Source organism: Pelobates fuscus, chromosome 12 (assembly GCF_036172605.1).
Source record: "Pelobates fuscus isolate aPelFus1 chromosome 12, aPelFus1.pri, whole genome shotgun sequence".
Classification (NCBI taxonomy): Eukaryota; Metazoa; Chordata; class Amphibia; order Anura; family Pelobatidae; genus Pelobates; species Pelobates fuscus.
The window spans coordinates 100,665,530-100,684,388 of record NC_086328.1 but is presented as its reverse complement, the minus strand read 5'-3'; the positions used below and the strand labels follow the sequence as shown (position 1 = coordinate 100,684,388).

Genomic DNA, 18,859 nt, shown 5'->3' with positions numbered 1-18,859 from the left:
CTTAATTTGCTAAATGCTTTCATATTTTAAAAACTGTAATACATTTGCATGCATGTTCTTTTAATGTTATGTGGATATTTAGATATCCATGATCACCCTTCATCGGCCTACTTATATCATACATACATTCCTAACTGGAGTGGTTTATTTGTGTTTAACATAATTGCCATGACTGAGATGAAAACTCCTCACATTTTATTCAGAAGTAGGAAGCACAGCAGAACCTGTAATTTTGCATTTGTTATTCTTAATGTTAAATTAGAGTCCAATAATCTAAAGCACCTTTTTTTTTAATTAGTTCATTATAAGAATTCATTTCTGCTTTGGGAACAAATAGTACTAGAGAAATATAGGAGGTGATTGTTGAATTCATATGTGGACACTTAAGCACAATGGTGGCTGCTTTATAGAACACTCTGGGCACCACTACAACTTGTTTGTTTTATATTCTTTGGTCACTTATTTGTGCTGTATTTTTCTCCACATTCAAATTGTAATAGAAGTTTATTGAGTTTTTCATAAAGGTTAATGGGATACAGAAATGAAAAGGGAGAAAGTACTTTTTGGGATTATGAATACACATGAATAGTGCTATTGACACAAAAGCTATATATGCGTTAGTGCTGGTGTAGGTTGTCAAAGAATAAACAGCTATGGAGTTGTGAATGCTAGTGTGTGAGGAAAGACAAACGTTTCTCTTTTTTATAATTTCTTTAGTTAATTCCACCATCGTAGTCCCGTCTCCTCTTTTCACAAAATATAGGTAGGTATGCAGACAGACAGATAGGTATGCAGACAGACATATAATGTAAATATCAGGAAAAATCTGTGTAGAGATGACATTGTAGGGAAGTACTATATAATGTTACATAACAGTCTTCTGTGTAACTGTACATAGCATACTGTGTAACTGTAGATAACGCTCTTTAGATAAATAGTGCCTAACACTCTTCTGTGAACTGTAGCTAACCCTGAAGGCAGTGTGAGACACCATAAGCAACCCTTGCAGCATCTGTGTATAAACAGGCAACCCATAGCATCCAGCTACGGAAAGTCACCAGGGAACAGAGAGTGGACAAGGAAAATCACAATGTAGCAAAAAACAATAGTGCTAGTGTAAACTACAATAGAGAATCACCAGTGATCATTCACCTTCCTCAACGTTTGACAAGGAGCCATTCTAATACAACATACAGTGTAAACTGTAACCTGCCTCCCCACCGGCGCCTGGATGGAGGGGCCCTGCAGTGTGGGGAGGCCAAACGAGGTCTGGAGTCGTCGCTCCCACATGGCCAGGAGCCGTCGCTCCACCGTGGCCGGGAGACGTCGCTCCCACGTGGTCGGTCATTCCTCCCACACCACCCGCAGGCGCGAAAGCTAAACGGCTTCCCAGCAGTTCGGGGAGCGTGGGAGGGAGACAGGCAGATGGGCAGTTCCCGCGCGCCGTGATAGCGGCGTGCAGGATACCCACGTGGGACCACCGGCCGCTAGTGAAACAGAAAGAAGACAGAATGAAATGCAAGGGAGAGTAGGGAAAGCAGAGGGAGAAAGGCACCCTTACAGACCCCACAGAAAGGGGGGAGGTAGACAGAGCAGGCAAGAAGAAGACACCTGTATAAGGCACAATACATGACCTCACATCATAAAATCAAATCCTAAAATCTAATCATAGAATCAAATTATAAAATAAAATCATAAAATCTAATCACAGAATCAAAGCATAAAATCAAATCATAAAATCTAATCATAGAATCTAATCCTAAAATCAAATCATAAAATCTAATCATAGAATCAAATCATAAAATCAAATCCTAAAATCTAATCATAGAATCTAATCCTAAAATCAAATCCTAAAATCAAATCATAAGATGTAATCATAAGATCAAATCATAAAATCAAATACAAGTAAAAAGTATATCCCACTACCACCCATATAAAACAGGAGGCAGTGGTACTCTGACCTGTACTGACTGCGGAGCAGCAAAAAAAGAGGAATAGTTGCTTGGGAGGAGCTTTTTATGCATTCCTTACTTTTTGTCTCTGGTGTTTTTCTCTCTATGTTAATGCGCTGCTGTGGAGTTCTAGTAAAGAGAGACTTAAGCAAATATGAAGCCTCCTGTCATGTTATAAAATTATATGTCTATAACTATTTATCTATTTTATCTGTCTGTTTTGGACAGAATAAAAAAGACATTTGCACACAAAAAAAAAGGTCTCTAGAGTTTATGGATTAGGCTTTATGAGAAAATCACCTCACTAGATATTCGTCTTTCATATTCTTTTCTAGACCTGCAACAACAATGATTTCAGTGTGTTGGCAGAACTGCGAGACTGTGGCCTGACAGATACTGAGACTTGCATAAAAAGTGTCAGCCTCAGTTTACACAATGGGACCGATGTAAGTAAAAAAATATATTTATTGGCTATGGATAAGCCACACACTCTGCTCTTTTCTATTTTCCTGCCTTAACTCACATAATTTTTTCTTTTTTGTTTGCCAGTTTATCTATATTAAACCCTGTGGAAGTGTATATGTGAACTCATTGTACACCCAGCTACCCGTCTCTTCAGGTATGCAAAGTGAAATGTTAATATTATCATAATAGTTCAAGCAATGTTGAGATGGATGATGGTCTGTTATTTTAGTCTTAACAGCAGTCCAGAATTTGCCCTTTACCTGTTCAGGGACTACATTTCCCATCATCCCATTTTCTGAGTTTAGAGATTCACAACTAGCAGGGCAGCAGCTAGCTTAAATATCCACAACCAGGTCTGATGCCATATTTCTATATTTACAAATACACTTTTCCGTACCTTTCAACATTTAAAATGGACAAAGAGCTTCATTTAGGCATGATTGCGGGTGTGACAGGCGGGGCTGTTCTGAGAAAATGTAGGTGACTTACTAAGAACAATTTATACAACTTAAATGTAATTTAGAACAAGAACAATGTATTATATATATACACACACACACACAGAGATATTTCTAAATGCATTTTTGTAGTTTAAAGAAACATTATTTGTTAGTATTTTTGCTGTGGAGCTCTGTTATACATTCAGACACACCCACAATATGGAGCTTCTAGAAAAGGGACTGTGTCCCCTAAATAGGGACACTTGGGAGATATGTTTTTTTTAGTATGACCACATGTTTTTCGTATGCCTCGTTTGGTTCTATAAAACTGCACCCATACAGGAACTTCAAAGGTGAACATATATTTTGTTCTAGGTTTTTAGATTGTTTTGGTTTATCTATATACTGTGTTTCTCTTTTTCATTATTATCTTAAACAAGCATAGACTTGGGTATTATCCTCACTCACCCAGTGATACATATCTTACAATATCATCTTTTTTTTTTTTTTTTCTGGGTTACAGCCAGTGTCACCATCTTCAAGCCTTCATCCTTTTTCATTATCGTCCAGACCAACTTTGGCATCCAACTTCAGATCCAGATTGTTCCTCTCATGCAGATCTATATTTATTTGGATCCTTCCTATAGAAATAAGGTTTGCGGTAAGGAACATGTATATTTATATTATCAGTCATCAATAAATGTGTTATCATTCCGATAGGAATATTTTTGGTAAATTAATAATTACATTTCACATGCGTGATACATAGTCTTGATCTGTATTCATTCTGAATTTTTCATATTGGCAATGCTACCTTTCTTGGTGGTGTTAGGAACATGGAATTGGTCACATTGTCAGCTAACAGAGTTCTGCTTTCACAGGTCTCTGCGGAAACTACAACAATATTCAAGCAGATGATTTCAGAGTTCTCAGTGGAGTGACTGAAGGAACAGGGTCTTCTTTTGCAAACACCTGGATGACCCAAGCTGACTGTAAACTAGTCACAAACAGTTTCGAAAATCCTTGTTCTTTGAGTGTGGAGAATGGTAAGTGGAGTCTACTATCAATTACTAACAAAACTGTGTTTGTTAAAGAAACTGGATCTGTCATTCAGAAGCACCATTTCAGGACTTTCTCCTGTTTTCCAACAAAACAAGAACATTTTGTCATTAGTTCCCCAACTCGTACGTTCACTTCCTCTGGTTCATTCATATTTCCTCTGTATCAAAGGATCACTATAGGGTCATGTTTTCCTGACCCTATAGTGTTAAAACCACCATCTAGCCCCCCCCGGGCCCCGCATGCCTCCATAAATATAGTGAAAATCTTAGTGTATTCAAGCCTGAAGCTGTAACTCTGCATGCTGTTTGTCTCAGACAAATACAAGCAGTCTGCTGACATCATCAGAAGTGGTAGCCTGATCCAATCACAGTGCTTCTCCATAGGATTGGCTGAGACTGACAAAGAGGCAGATCAGGGGCAGAGCCAGCATGATTCAAACACAGCCCTTGCCAATCAGCATCTCCTCATAGAGATGAATTGAATCAATGCATCTATATGAGGAAAGTTCAGTGTCTGCATGCAGAGGTAGGAGATACTGAATGTTTGGATGCATTTTAGGCAGCCATGAACCAGGAAGGATCTGAGGAGTGGCCAGTGAAGTTATCACTAGGCTGTAATGTAAACACTGCATTTTCTCTGAAAAGACAGTGTTTACAGCAAAAAACCTGAAGGTAATGATTCTACTCATCAGAACAAATTCAAAAAGCTGTAGTTGTTCTGGTGACTATAGTGTCCCTTTAATTGTTTTGGAAAAGCTATACCTACAATAACAGGATAATACTAGGATAGCTTGTTTGTTAGAGATGGCAAGAACCACACTCTTAAATAGGTAAGCAAGATGCATACAAGATCCATAAAACATATAAAAATAGGAGCAACATATAAAATATAAAGGATAAACACTCAGAAAAAAACAAAAAAAAAAACTTCCTGGTCAGAGACTTTCTACTTATATGGTCACTGTGGATACACTGTGTATCAAAATAGGGACAACATATAAAAATTTAAAATACAATAGATGAATATAAAGAAATAAAAAACAGCAAAACGTCCTTATCTGAGACTTTCTGCTTATGTCCCTATGAATAATTTATCAAACAGTCCAGAGTTCTTAGTCTGTAAGGTATCCCAAAGACGTTCTATTGCAGCTCTTAAGAGGTAATGTCCTACTCCTTAGCACTCCTTGATCCAACAATTTAGTACATAAGACCTAAAAAAGCGCAAATGAAACAGGGTTTATATGATGCAATATTGTTTATTTAAGACACCATCTTAAAGAAACAATATTGCACTAAATAAGCGTTTTTAGGTTTTCTCTACTAAATGAATTGATTTAGGTTACACAAACAGAAAACCTTGTATTACCTAGAAATTCTGCAAATGTTCCATTTTGATGAAAGACAAAAATTTGAAATCATCTTGTTAGTGCCCCACGTTTTCCATTTAATTAATAAATCCCATAGAATATTCATAATTTAAAATAAGTGCCTATCGATTACCCATTTGCTTATTTTGTGTAATGTTTGTTCTCTGTTGTAAGCATACTGAGCAATTACTGATGAACTTATACCTATATTGAACTTTTTTCCTTTGTCTTTTTTCTTCTTTTTTTTTTACAGAGAAATATGCCACACATTGGTGTTCCATGTTAACTGACCCCAGTGGAGTTTTTGCATCATGCCATTCTAAAGTCAATCCAAACCATTACCTGCAGGTACGTCAATGTTTTATTAATTACAAAAACAAAGCAAAACACTATGTGTATAGAGTTTACTGAAAGGGTTACTACAAGCACCATGACTACTTCAGCATTTTAAAGTGGTCATGGTACCTAAAGTCTGCATGTGCAGCATTTTGTACTGCCATCCTGCAATGCTGAGTTTAACCCCATCTGCTGCCAGAGGTGTAGCTTTGTAAGGTCATGTGTTTAAACTGAAAGAAAGAAGATTTAGTTTAAGGCAAAGGAAAGGGTATTTTACCACAAGAACAATAAGTATATGGAATGAAGAAGTGGTTTTATCAGAGTCCATACAGATGTTTAAACAGCAACTAGATGCATTCTTGCAAAAACAGAGTATTCAAAGATATACTTTTTCAATAAAGGGTAAATGCTTCTTAATTAAAGGATTAATCCGTCTGCCTTCTTTTGGATCAACAGCAAAAAATAAATACGAGGAAGGCTCAACTTAATGGACACATGTCTCTTTTCAGCCTATGTAACTATGTAACTATGTAACCGCTACTCGTTTCCCTATTTACCACTATAACGTCTTAAAGCATAGAATTTAGCAGGGCTAACAGTACAGATACATTAGCTATAATATCATATAGTTAGGAAGAGTTCCTCCTAACAGCCTATAACAGCTTCACCTCCAGTAGCAGCATTAGCCTGCCGGGCAGACAATGTAACAGAGCAGCAGGAAATGTTAGCAGAATGCTTGGTTGTGTAGGGAGAGGTATTACAAGTAGAAAGAGGGTAGTGCTCATGCCATTGTACAGAACACTGGTGAGACCTCAGGATATTGATACTTTAGAGAGAGTTCAGAGAAGGGCTACTAAACTGGTTCATGGATTGCAGAATAAAACTTACCAGGAAAGGTTAAAGGATCTTAACGTGTATAGCTTGGAGGAAAGACGAGACAGAGGGGATATGATAGAAACATTTAAATACATAAAGGAAATCAACACAGTGAAGGAGGAGACTATATTTAAAAGAAGAAAAACTACCACAACAAGAGGGCATAGTATTACTTTACTGAGAGGGTAGTGGATGCATGGAATAGCCTTCCAGCTGTAGTGGTAGAGGTCAACACAGTAAAGGAGTTAAAGGCATGTGTGGGATAGGCATAAGGCTATCCTAGCTATAAGCTAAGGCCAGGGACTAATGAAAGTATTTAGAAAATTGGGCAGACTAGATGGGCCGAATGGTTCTTATCTGCCGTCATATTCTATGTTTCTATGTAATATAATGAGAATGACAGTGCCACCTAGTGGTATATTGTAATATTAGCTCAGCAATGCAGTCAAATTAGCTTTTATATGAAATGGCACAATGATCATAACTAAAACAAATTACAACTTATTTTACTGCAACAAAAAGCACTTTAGGGAAACTTTAATGTAATGAGAGCTGCGGTCAGAGATATAAGGAAATAAAAAAACAGAGATTGAAGATGCATTAAATGTAATCAAATAAACAGCCAAAGTGGTTTAAATAATGGGAAAACCATTATTAGGAATGGTAAAAACCAGAAAAATGCACAGATTAGAAAAAAAAAGCAAACTTTAAGCATTCTATGAAATGCATAATTTCTTGAGCAAGTCAAGAAAAAATAGATATCCTGCACTTTTGTACATTAAGGAGATGGAATTGACCCTTTTTAAATGCACTGGACAGATAATCGCGTAGGTATAGGTGCAAGCAGTCTCAAATTTGACAGAACCGTCCCACACTTTAGGGTTCTGTTCTAGTAAACAAGTTGTCCCACATTTTAAAATATGTCTGCAGTTTCTGTGCACTTCTAGAGAGGGCAGGCTGTCAGTCAGCCTGTCCACCCTCTTTAGTGGTGTGCCCTTTCATTTAAGGGCCGACGAGTGCCTTATTTAGCTGAACCCACAGATTTTTACAAGTGAACACCCCCCCCTTTCCCATCTGCATCCACTTCTTTGATGGGCAGGTCCACCCCTTTTGATGACTCCTATGCACCCTACACTCCTGCACACTTCCCTGTCGACTTACGTGATTAGGGAATGCTGGCAGGTATAATAATGCATTACAAAATATCAACAAATAACCACTCAAATTAATAATAAACACTTTTTGCATAATAGTAATAATGGTGAGATTTTACCTAGTACAAAATAACCTAGAAAACAATATTTAGATATTTTAAACACAAAACGAAAACAATACACAATTCAGTTTCATTCCTTCATATTATCAAGAGGCTGTTATAACATGCTTTTATCTCTAATTTTGGGATTGTAGTATATTTGTCAGGCAAAAATACTGTTTTCATAATTCACAAAAATGAACACTAATTTGTACTACTCCCAATGTCACTGTTATGTTTGATGTTTTATAAAAGACCAGCAAATATTATATTACTCTATATATTTCTCCATATTCACACAGAACTGTATGTTTGACTCATGTAATTGTGCCAAGAGTGAGGACTGCATGTGTGCTGCCCTTTCATCCTACGTATATGCCTGTTCTAGACAAGGAATCACTCTTAATGGATGGAGACAAAATGTCTGCAGTAAGTTATGTGTACCAGCCAATATTGTAATTTGTTATGGTAATCACAAACTAAGTCATGGACAGGGTTATTTACTAAAATGGGAATTGTTGGGAACGAAAAATTAATTAAAAGTACATTTCTAATGTTAGCTAAAATAGTCAAACTTAGATAATTTGACGGTTTTTTTCCAATTTTTCTGAGATTCATTTTGAATTCACTTTAAATTCATAGACATTCGCAGTCTAGTGAATTACACTATTAGTATAATATACTATAAGAGCCCTGTTGTAAGTGTACACTGCATAATAATGAATAACCTGCAGAACTGCAGTTAGAAACAAGAAGTGCTCTACAAATCACTGATACGAGAATGGTTACACTTCATTCGCTTGCTCCGGCAAACATGCAGTGTTCTAAAACTACAACTACCATGAGGCTATGCAGTTATCTTAAAAAAATAAAAAATAAAAAAAATATGTCTGTGACTGACTGAGCTTCATGGGAGTTAAAATTCTAAAATCCTGGATCACTTTTAGTGATCCATAGAACATTTGATTATTCAGATGATCTCCATAAAGTAGGTTTAAAGATTTTACCTACATTTGTTCTGTTTCATACAGAGATGCAGTATTTTTAAAATATGCTTTTTTTCTTTGCACTGTTTACTGATCTAGTCTTTCCATCTGTGTTTTAAGTTCAAATGCTGTAATTTAATAGACTTTACAGCTTGTAACTTTTTAATGTCCACAGAAATTAAAATACAATAAAAAATCTAGAAAATCCAAAAGTCTAATCCATTGACAAATAATACAACTATTCTAGTGGTATCGGATTTTTCCCAAATGAAGATATAGGTGGAAGGGGAAAAGGGTCAATAGATAACGAGATAAGAGTTAACCCTTCCCATCCAAGTAACACCTACCCCTAGGTACCCCTCACTCCACCGGCCCAAGACAAATTAACAAATTATGTATTATACAAATATATGGTTTGTAGAGAGTAGAGAGATAAGGGAAGTAATAGGAAGATTGAGGATAGAGAGAGTAGTGGGCGCATGGATTAACCTTCCAGCTGAAGTGGTAGGGGTTAACACAGTGAGGATGTTTAAGCATGCGTGGGATAGGCATAAGGCTATCCTAGACTTAAGAAAAGGCCAGGGACTAATGACAGTATTTAAAAAATTGGGCAGAGTAGATGACCCAAACGGTTCTTATCTGCCATAACATTCTATGTTTCTATCAGGGAAAATACTTTTAAAAAAGAGTATACGATAAAGTTATAAAAAATATCAAATGTAAATTTTACATTTTAAATAAACAAGAAATTAATATGTAGTTTTGGTAACTTCATGTGGAAGCGTTTGAAAGAGGAAGGCTAGATGAAATTGATTAACTTAAACTTTGTATTTAAACCCTAGATACATACACCACCACTTGCCCCAAGACCTTGTCATACAGTTACTCTATAAGCACCTGCCAACAAACATGTCGCTCCCTCAGTGAGCATGACATCACTTGTGACATCTCATTTGTACCTGTTGATGGCTGCATATGTCAGAATGGAACCTACCTTGATGACACTGGTGCATGTGTTCTCTCTACCTCCTGTCCTTGCTATTATAAGGGTACAGCTGTACCTCCAGGGGAAGTGGTCCACGATAATGGAGCCTTGTGGTATGTATTTTATGCCATGATTTTAAAGCAAGGTTTTCTATTTAGTTTGTATACTGTTATTTAAAGGGACACTCAAGATCCCTGCAGCACTTGTGCTTTCTGAAATGCTTTATGTATGCATAATAGTTTTATACACCATGTGCCACAGCTCACCACTCTATGGATTTACCTGGTCTTCCACTTCATGACTGAGTTGCTGCTGTTCCTAAATGCTCCAACTTTCCAATAATATCACTTACAGCTCGCCATAAAATATCCATAACATTTCACAAACTTACTTCCTTGCATCCTATCCTGTCCAACCCTGGCATACTATCACAGTACCATGCTTGAATTCACTGAGCTTTTTTACAATTACCTATTTCACAAATGTTTGTAAATGCAGACTGCATGGCTAGGTTCTTGATTTTATACACCTGTGGAAATAAGTCTTATTGAAACACCTGCATTCAATGTTTAAATGGTGTATTCCAATAATTTTGTCTATATAGTGTGTGTGTGTAGATAAAAAAAACTCTGGCTTTTTATTTTATTTTTTGTGTATTCCTCCCTATCGTCACTGTACTAAAGACTGCCCACTTCCAGACAACTATCTCAGATGTCCCACCAGGAATCTGCTGAAGCCAATCCCCCAACTTCAGTGTCACAGCTCTGAGTGCTCCTATCACAACTGGGACTACAACTGCCTTTACTTTCCACATCCTTTCTAGCTCCTCTTTCAGTCCTTAGTATTTGTCCACCTTCTTATGTTCCTTCTTCCTGATGTTATGGTCACTGGGTATTGCCACATTCACCACCACTGCATTTTTCCATTCCTTATCATCCATCTGGACTTAGGCAGGCCCAGCTCATATTCTGTGCAGATATTTTGGTACACCATCCTAGAAGCTTGGTTGTGCTTCTCAGTATATGCTGTCCCTGCAAACATCTTGCACCCAGCTACTATGTGCTGGATTGTTTCAGAGACCTATTTGCACTGTCTGCACCTTGGACCCACATTGGGTCTTGCCTGATGTGGTAGACCCCTGCTTCCATTGATTCGGTGCCTGTTCCTGTGCTGCTAGGATTAATGCCTCAGTGCTGCCTTTCAGTCCTGCATTTTTCAACAACTGGTAGGATTTTACAATGTGAGCCACATCCACTGTCTGCCTGTGGTACACCCCATGAAGAGATTTGTCTTGCCATGGAGCCTCTTCATTTCTCCGTCCTCTATCTGTTGTTGTCACAGGCATTCCCTTATCAGTTCACCTTTGACAGTCATCTTTGTGATGTACTTGTGGATGCTCTGTATTTCATCCAGGACTGTGGCTTTGACATTCATCAGGTCCCAACCTCCTTCCATCCGGCTGTTGTAAGTCTCTGAGTGCTTTATTTTAGGTGGAATCCTTCATTCATATTGAGTAGTTTTCGGATCATGACATCCATGGTAGCAAACTCTTCTCTCGGCCAGGTTATTATTTCAGCTGGGTACCTAGTGACTAGTAGGACTAGCTTGGATTTTGTTCTTGCAAAGGAGCTAGGACTTCAGGATCTGTGTGACTCCCTGGAGGTACTTTATATCCTATTTAGGCGTATCAGTGAGTCAATGTGCCATTCACTTTTGGCATACAACTTGGTGTCGTCTATGTAGAGAAGGTGGCTGATGGAAGCTCCATGTAATGGAACCGCTGGCACCCCGACCGGGTACCCTCCGCTGACGGATGCTCCTAGTGCTTTCCGAGGTCTCCAAGCACTCCACCAGACACCATAACCACTGTAGACTCCCACGAACCGCCGCAGCTTGGTTGGGGTCTCGCCACGCTACCCACTCTGGACCCAAGACCAGGGTCTAGCTTCCAGTAGATGGACCTCTCCGAATTCCAGAGAGCAGGCACAGGAACAGCTCTTAGCAGAGCTCAGCGATAATACCCTGGGGAGTATAGTGATTATAGCAATCCCCAGAGTGTAGTTCTCCAATCCCCCAAACATGAGCCGAAACTTCATGAAGGTACAAGATGATCTGAGGTGCTAGCACACCCAGTCTGCTTTTATTTCCATCTTACACATAAAAGACCGCCCACAGGGGCGGGGTAAAACAGCCAATAGCATAACGGTTACAACCCACAAGTTCCCTCCCCTCAGATAACCAGTTAACATAATTATTACAGCCAGGGAAAATACAGTTTTTATACATGTGCTATAACTTTAAAACCGTACATCCAATCTTCCCAAAAACCATATATTTAGAATCAGCACATTTTAAACATACACCCTTCCAAAATTCAGCCAAATCCCTCCAGCGGATCAAAAGTTAGCTGGAGGTCCCTTTATGACCGACCGCAAGCACGTTTTCCTGCCCAAAACAGTTCCATAGATTTGGGCTGTGCGGCCGGTCAATTTCATGCGAAAAAACGACTAAGTCCCATTTCGAACGGGACTTAGTCTCTGGAGCTGCAAGTTCAGTATGGAAGAAGGTAAGGGTCAGCGGTGTTCGGTAAAATGTGTAGCCGATTTTAGTTCCACAGAATCTTTAGCATACACCGCTGACCGCATTCGACTGAACAAAGATGGCCGCCGCCACGTGCAATTAACCTGCAGTAACCTCACAGCCTGGGAGGTAAATTGCCTGCACACTTTAACTTCTGGGTGGTCCGCCTATGTGGTACTTGGTTCAGTAAGCCCTATTTACTGAACCAAATGTGGGAAAGCCAGGAACAAGTTATTTTACAGGTCTGGGGACATAGTCTTAAAGGGGCATTGTTCAGCAAAGTCACAATATGTCCCCAGACGGTTCTTAAAGGGCCATACACACACAATAAAAGTTCATACTTTTCAGGGGCCATAGTCTTAAAGGGTATTGTTACCCAAAGTCTCAATATGTCCCCAGACAGTTCTTAAAGGGCCAGCAGCAGTACAATAAAATACCATTCAATGTGCTTAAAGGGCCAGCAGTCGCACAATAAAATACAATATGCCCAAATATAGTTCTCTAAATGTACCAATTTTCAAGGGGCCATAGTCAGCAGGTAGGAGGCGGGCAAACAGGCTTCTCCAATGCCCAGTGGCGAGGTTGGTTTCGTCACACTCCACTCCTTCATGATAATCTGGCTAATGGGGTTGGGAGCTATGCAGAACAGCACTTGGGATAGCACATCACCTATTTATGCCATATTTGATGTTCACTTATATTGGCTTCTAGAGTATTTTTCCACTTGCCCATTGAGTTATTAGGGTCTTCCTTACCTTGTATAGGGTCAAGCATTCCAGTATCCACATGTGTGGCATTGGGTCATAGGTTTTCTTGTAGTCAAACCAAGATGTGCATAGATATGGTCTTAGAATTGCGTAAATTACCTGATTTACCAGCTGTTAATGTTTTAATGTTGTTGTTTCCAATGTTCTGCTGAGTATTGCTCATGTATTGACGCATCAATCTTGGAGGCTAGGACCTTACATATTGTGGGGAGGAAAGCGATTGGTTGGTGGGTAGATGGTGTTGTTTACTTGTGAGGGTCCTTCATTATTGTTCTGCATGGGGAACCTGTAGCTAGTAGCTAATTCATTTGTGCTGCTAGATGTTCATGTAGCATTGTTAGTTTCTTTATTCAGTAGGTGTGAATCATGTCAGGTCTTGGGGCTGAGCAACTCACTTTCATGTGGGCTAGACATTATTGGATGTCTCCCACTGTAATGGTGACTGGTTCAAGAGAGCCTGCAGTGGTCTGCTTTTTTAGGTTAGTAGCACCTGGCCATGGTGTCATGAGATGCTTCTTTCTCCCAGTACTGTTCAGTCTCTATTCTGGGTGGGTCCTGACTCCTTGCAGGCTGTCAGCCTTTGATTAGTTGTTTCCAGTGCCTCTGGTATGGGCTTTCCCTTGTATTTCCTTAGTAGCCAACATATTTCCACATCTGTGGAGTTGAATCACCTTACTAACTTCATTACTTGTTGCCTTTATCTTGGCTTCCAGTCTTAGTTTCTCCTTTAGCCTGATCATGTGGTCCAGGAGGACCATTATGGCATATATGATCTTGGTCGGGATTGTGGGCATACTGCTAGCATACTATCTCTGATAATATTGATCATCATTCTTATATCTGCTGTCTTAGAGCAGAAATTCAGGTTGGCATCTCTGTAAGTATATTCTTTCTCATGACTCATGCATGGTGTTTTGTGTAGTCCCTCTAATTCCGGTTAACTCTAGCTTCCTTTTGACAATGTTCAAATATTTTGTAATGAGTGTAGAGGAAGGTCTCTTATTCATCCATATTTCCAATAGACATTTCATGTAGCCTCTCTGATTGGGTATGCTGTTGTACTTGCAGTCAAGCAGGCCTAGGTTCTCACTTCATGTCCAGGCATGGTTTGTTCCCACTTGATGTCAGGTTGCCCTGGTTCCCTAGCATCTGATGCAGACTCTGTTAATCCAGGCAAAGTCGCTTGGTTTGTGTTACTCTCATATGATTGCAATATATGTATATGTTCCCCATTTCCTCTTCCATTGGGTATAAGAAGCAAGAGATATCAGACACAATGTAATGATAAATTAGTATCAAATGCTAAAGCTTAGCTAACATAAGGATGGGGCAGTGGCAAAGAGTGTCAAAAGTGAGAGCAACTGCCAGTCTTCCAAATAGTAGACATACTATTCCTAACAGGAGTTAATAGAAAAACAAAGGAGCAGGGGGGAGGGGTTAAGATACACACAAAGGGGCAAAGAGAGGCTTAATGGAAACACAAATGAATAAGGGGAGTTTGATAGACACACTTAGGGGGTAGAGAGGGTTAAGAGATTCATGGACAATTATGACAAACACACAATGGGATGATGGGTGTGAAGCAAGACTCAAGGGGACGGTGGAGCAACAAAAAAAAAGTACTATTCTGGTGGAGAGCGTCAGAATTCTAACCAAGGTATGCCTCTTGTTCTTCTATCTTAGCACCTGTACCAGGGGTACATTGGACTGCATTGGACAACAACCTCCAGTTACAGGTACATTTACTTCTTAATTCCAGCACACTTGTGTGTTTATTTATTTATTTTAAAGTCATTTTTGAAGGTTTGGGGAAATTAAGAAGTGATTAACTCAGTTTACACCTGTGCAAGGTTATAGGTTTTGATAAAAATATAAATCAATATAATGTAAATGATCAATTATTATAATTTGTAAATACAAATATTGGCATAGTAGGTCAGAGCAGGAACTCATCCTAAATATGTCCCATAAGGTTATAATCTTGCAGGTAAACCTAATTACACAAATGATAATAATTCTTGATTTTTAAATATTTTTTTTTTCTATACCCTGTACGGTAGTTCTCAACATTCTGTAGTAACAAGTGGATTGACTATAGTAAAATTATAAAAAGAAAATGTAAAATGTAATGTAAAATAATGTAAAAAGAAGCAGGTGTAATGGATAAGGTTTGTTGCTTGAATCATCCTAACTTTCCATTTACTCTTGTGTGTAGTTTGTGCAGCTCCAAAGGTCTATTTTGATTGCACCAACCAAACTGCTGGAACCAAGGGATCAGAATGTCAGAAAAGTTGTCAAACCTTTGACATGAACTGCGTAAGTCCATAGATGAACTCATTCAGTCAAATAAGTGGAACGGGTAGTTCTATCTACAGCATAAACAAGCTTATAATATCAACGTTCATTGAAACCTATAAGAACTAATTTTATGTGTCTCAATAAATCAACTTTGCTTATTAAAAGATATGAGGACTGTAGCTGCTTTTAATGTTGTGACTTGAAACATAGAGCTTTGGTCAAGGTGTAAGGGCAACTTAATATGCAGGTATTTAATCTTTATACAAATAGGAGGTAGCTAGGTGAGGTAACTATAAAAGTGTTGGAGCAGTATCCTTGACAAAAAAAAAGGGCCTAAATGATGCTGAGCATTGGAAAGCACAGGAAGAGGTATTTTTTAAAGCTAAAGCCAAAGGCGATGTTACACTTTGTTACAGAAAACATGCAATAAAGTAAGGTTCAGCATTGTGTACCTCTTGCAGAAGTTGTATGAGTAAGCAATATTAGGAGCTAAGGATTTCAGTTTGAATAGAGTTAGGGTCTAAGGGTTAACAGGACTTAAAACCTTTTAAACCAGGCGTCCCCAACTGGTAGATCCCCAGATGTTTTAAAACTACAACGTCCATGATTCTTTGTAATCTAAAGGCAAGTAGAGGCATGCAAAGCATCTTGAGAGTTTTGGTTCTACAAAATCTGGCGATCTACCTTTTGGGCAGCCCTGTTCTAAACCTATGCTCTCCCTTAACCTTACCATAATCTTCTATCTCAAGTAATTTATATTGTAGGCCAGGGATAGGCAACCTTCAGCACCCCAGATGTTGTGGACTACAACCCCCATAATGCTCTTACCCCCATAATGCTGGCAAAGCATCATGGAAGGTGTAGTCCAAAAAATCTAGGGTGACGAAGGTTGCCTATGCCTGTTGTAGGCTAATTGTTTAACCCTTTTTGCATTGTACTACAAGAGAAGGAACATGCATATTTCCATTTTTAAACAAACATTCATGGTTACCCCATACTGAAAAAGAAATTGATACTTTAGTTTCAAATACCTGTGCAGGGTATGGAAATTTTTAGATATACACATATTTACGAATAGAAAATAAAATGCTTTAAACATTACCTGTTTCATCTAATGTATTTTCTTGTTGCCATCTACAGTATAGCACACAATGTGTATCTGGCTGTGTTTGTCCTAATGGACTGGTAGCTGATGATAATGGAGGATGTATTAGAGCAGATGAATGTCCATGCGCACACAACAACGAAGTATTTGCAGCTGGCTCTAGTATCACCGTAAAATGCAATACATGGTGCGTATATTTAACGTTTGATTACTGAAGATTCAGATCTGACTCTTTAAAAGTTGACAATTTAAAAATATCCACGTTATCACAGACAAAACAAAAAAACGTTAGAAACATTGAGGCCAACATCTATGACATTTTGGTAATTAAAAACTATTTTTTTTTCTTATAGTACCTGTGTAAATAGAAACTGGGTCTGTACCAGTGAGGCATGTTTGGGAACGTGTACTGTGTATGGAGATGGTCACTACCTTACATTTGACAACAAAGGATATAATTTCAATGGGGACTGCGAGTATACATTGGCTCAGGTAAATATCTCCAATCTACCATAAAAAAATCTAGATAATTCTACCAACTTCTCTTTTTCTCTCTATTCTAGAATAAAATTATCACCTACCATTCCATTTAAGTTTTAACATTTTAACACTTATCCTTTTCGAATTTTAAACATTACATTCTAAGACATTTCCTGCCTTGTTTTAACTGTGATTAGTATTCAAAACTAAATTACAACACTTAGGCTAGCATAAATAATAAATTATTTGGAACAATTACCCAATTTCCAATAATCACACACCAGGCAGCTTCCCAAAAACCTTGAAAAAATTGATTTAGTTTCAGTTTTTCTAGAGTCTTTTCAGTCTTCATAATACTTTACCTGTCCTCAATTTAATTGTTCTAAAATTATTTTATATATTAAGACTTAATTAGAGGGACAAAGGTTTAAAAATAATATCAGGAAGTATTACTTTACTGAGAGGGTAGTGGATGCATGGAATAGCCTTCCAGCTGAAGTGGTAGAGGTTAACACAGTAAAGGAGTTTAAGCATGCGTGGGATAGGCATAAGGCTATCCTAACTATAAGATAAGGCCAGGGACTAATGAAAGTATTTAGAAAACTGGGCAGACTAGATGGGCCGAATGGTTCTTATCTGCCGTCACATTCTATGTTTCTATGTTTCTATGACTATGGCAATTGTTTCTGCCCTTGCTTTTTCTTCTAACTGATAACATAATTTGACTCTTTGCTATGCATCCTGCAACTCTACCTGGCTAATTTTCCTTTTTAGATACACGGAAAATCTGATTTTTTTTTTTTTTTTTAAATGCTAGGATTATTGTAGCAGTGACTCTACTTCTGGTACATTCAGAGTAATCACACAAAATATCCCATGCGGATCCACAGGAACGACATGCTCGAAAACTATCAAGGTTTATCTAGGAGTAAGTAATCATCCTCTTGAATGTTTTTCTCTTATCATCTTGTATGTCTTTTAAAGTAGAAAGATAACAAACATGTGCTAAATATGTTTTTATTTTGCCCTTCAGAACTATGAATTTATACTCAGTGATGAGAAATTTGAGGTGGTCCAGAGAGATGTTGGACAATATGTGCCATACAAGGTTCACCAGATGGGAATATATTTGGTAATCGAAGCATTGAATGGATTGGTTTTGGTGTGGGACAAGAAGACAACTATATTTATCAAGCTTGAGTCAACTTTCCAGGTAAATTATTATAAATACTGATATTATTCAAGAAAACATGCATATATTTGCAGTCTCTTTAGTCACATAAGTCCTGGCAACAGACACGGGATATTTTCAATGGTTTAGTGGTTTCCTCTGTATCTCTGCCAAGACAGTGTGCCTGAAGATGTCGTGAAATGTACAGAGAGGTGCAAGTGTAGGGCATACAATGATTATATAAGCATCCGTAGATCCTCAGTATTGAGAATTTACTGAACTTGATGGTAACAGTTAGGCTTATTAGACTTTCAAAGTCTATTAGAAGATATTCATCCTAGGTTCAAAGAATGAACTTACTGGAAAGTATCCACAGCTCAAGACCAGGTTTTTAAAAATTTGAGCTGGTGATTCCAACATATAGAAGAGGATTTTATTCCTTACATTCACTAGTGACTCACTAGTGCCCCATCCTGGAAAACCCAAAACTTGTATGTATGGGTGTAATTGGATCATGGATAATGTAGGACCACTATGTCCTAGAAAGATTTTCTTGACCATAACACTTGTAGCAAACGAATAACAGAACCAGAATATTGAGCCACACATGACCTATTTTGTTGGAAAGGCCCTTCCTAATATCATCTAGTTACTCTGATCTGTAGCTTTAATGACAACACATAAGGGGGACACAATATAGATTAAATTGAATTTACAAACTACTGCATTATAGTT

At 38.1% G+C, this 18,859-nt stretch overlaps 1 protein-coding gene across 1 annotated transcript in view; it reads left to right on the top strand.

Moving 5' to 3' along the window:
* LOC134578530 (mucin-17-like) overlaps positions 1-18,859 on the top strand; it is a 65,211-nt gene that overhangs the window by 11,310 nt on the left and 35,042 nt on the right. Inside the window, exons 12-24 of the mRNA XM_063437511.1 lie at positions 2,288-2,398; positions 2,502-2,571; positions 3,381-3,518; positions 3,739-3,903; positions 5,539-5,633; positions 8,055-8,181; positions 9,581-9,836; positions 14,754-14,806; positions 15,286-15,386; positions 16,509-16,660; positions 16,827-16,965; positions 17,771-17,881; positions 17,987-18,166. Coding sequence (XP_063293581.1) covers positions 2,288-2,398; positions 2,502-2,571; positions 3,381-3,518; positions 3,739-3,903; positions 5,539-5,633; positions 8,055-8,181; positions 9,581-9,836; positions 14,754-14,806; positions 15,286-15,386; positions 16,509-16,660; positions 16,827-16,965; positions 17,771-17,881; positions 17,987-18,166 — 1,698 coding nt within the window. The remainder of the gene's footprint in view (positions 1-2,287; positions 2,399-2,501; positions 2,572-3,380; positions 3,519-3,738; positions 3,904-5,538; positions 5,634-8,054; positions 8,182-9,580; positions 9,837-14,753; positions 14,807-15,285; positions 15,387-16,508; positions 16,661-16,826; positions 16,966-17,770; positions 17,882-17,986; positions 18,167-18,859) is intronic.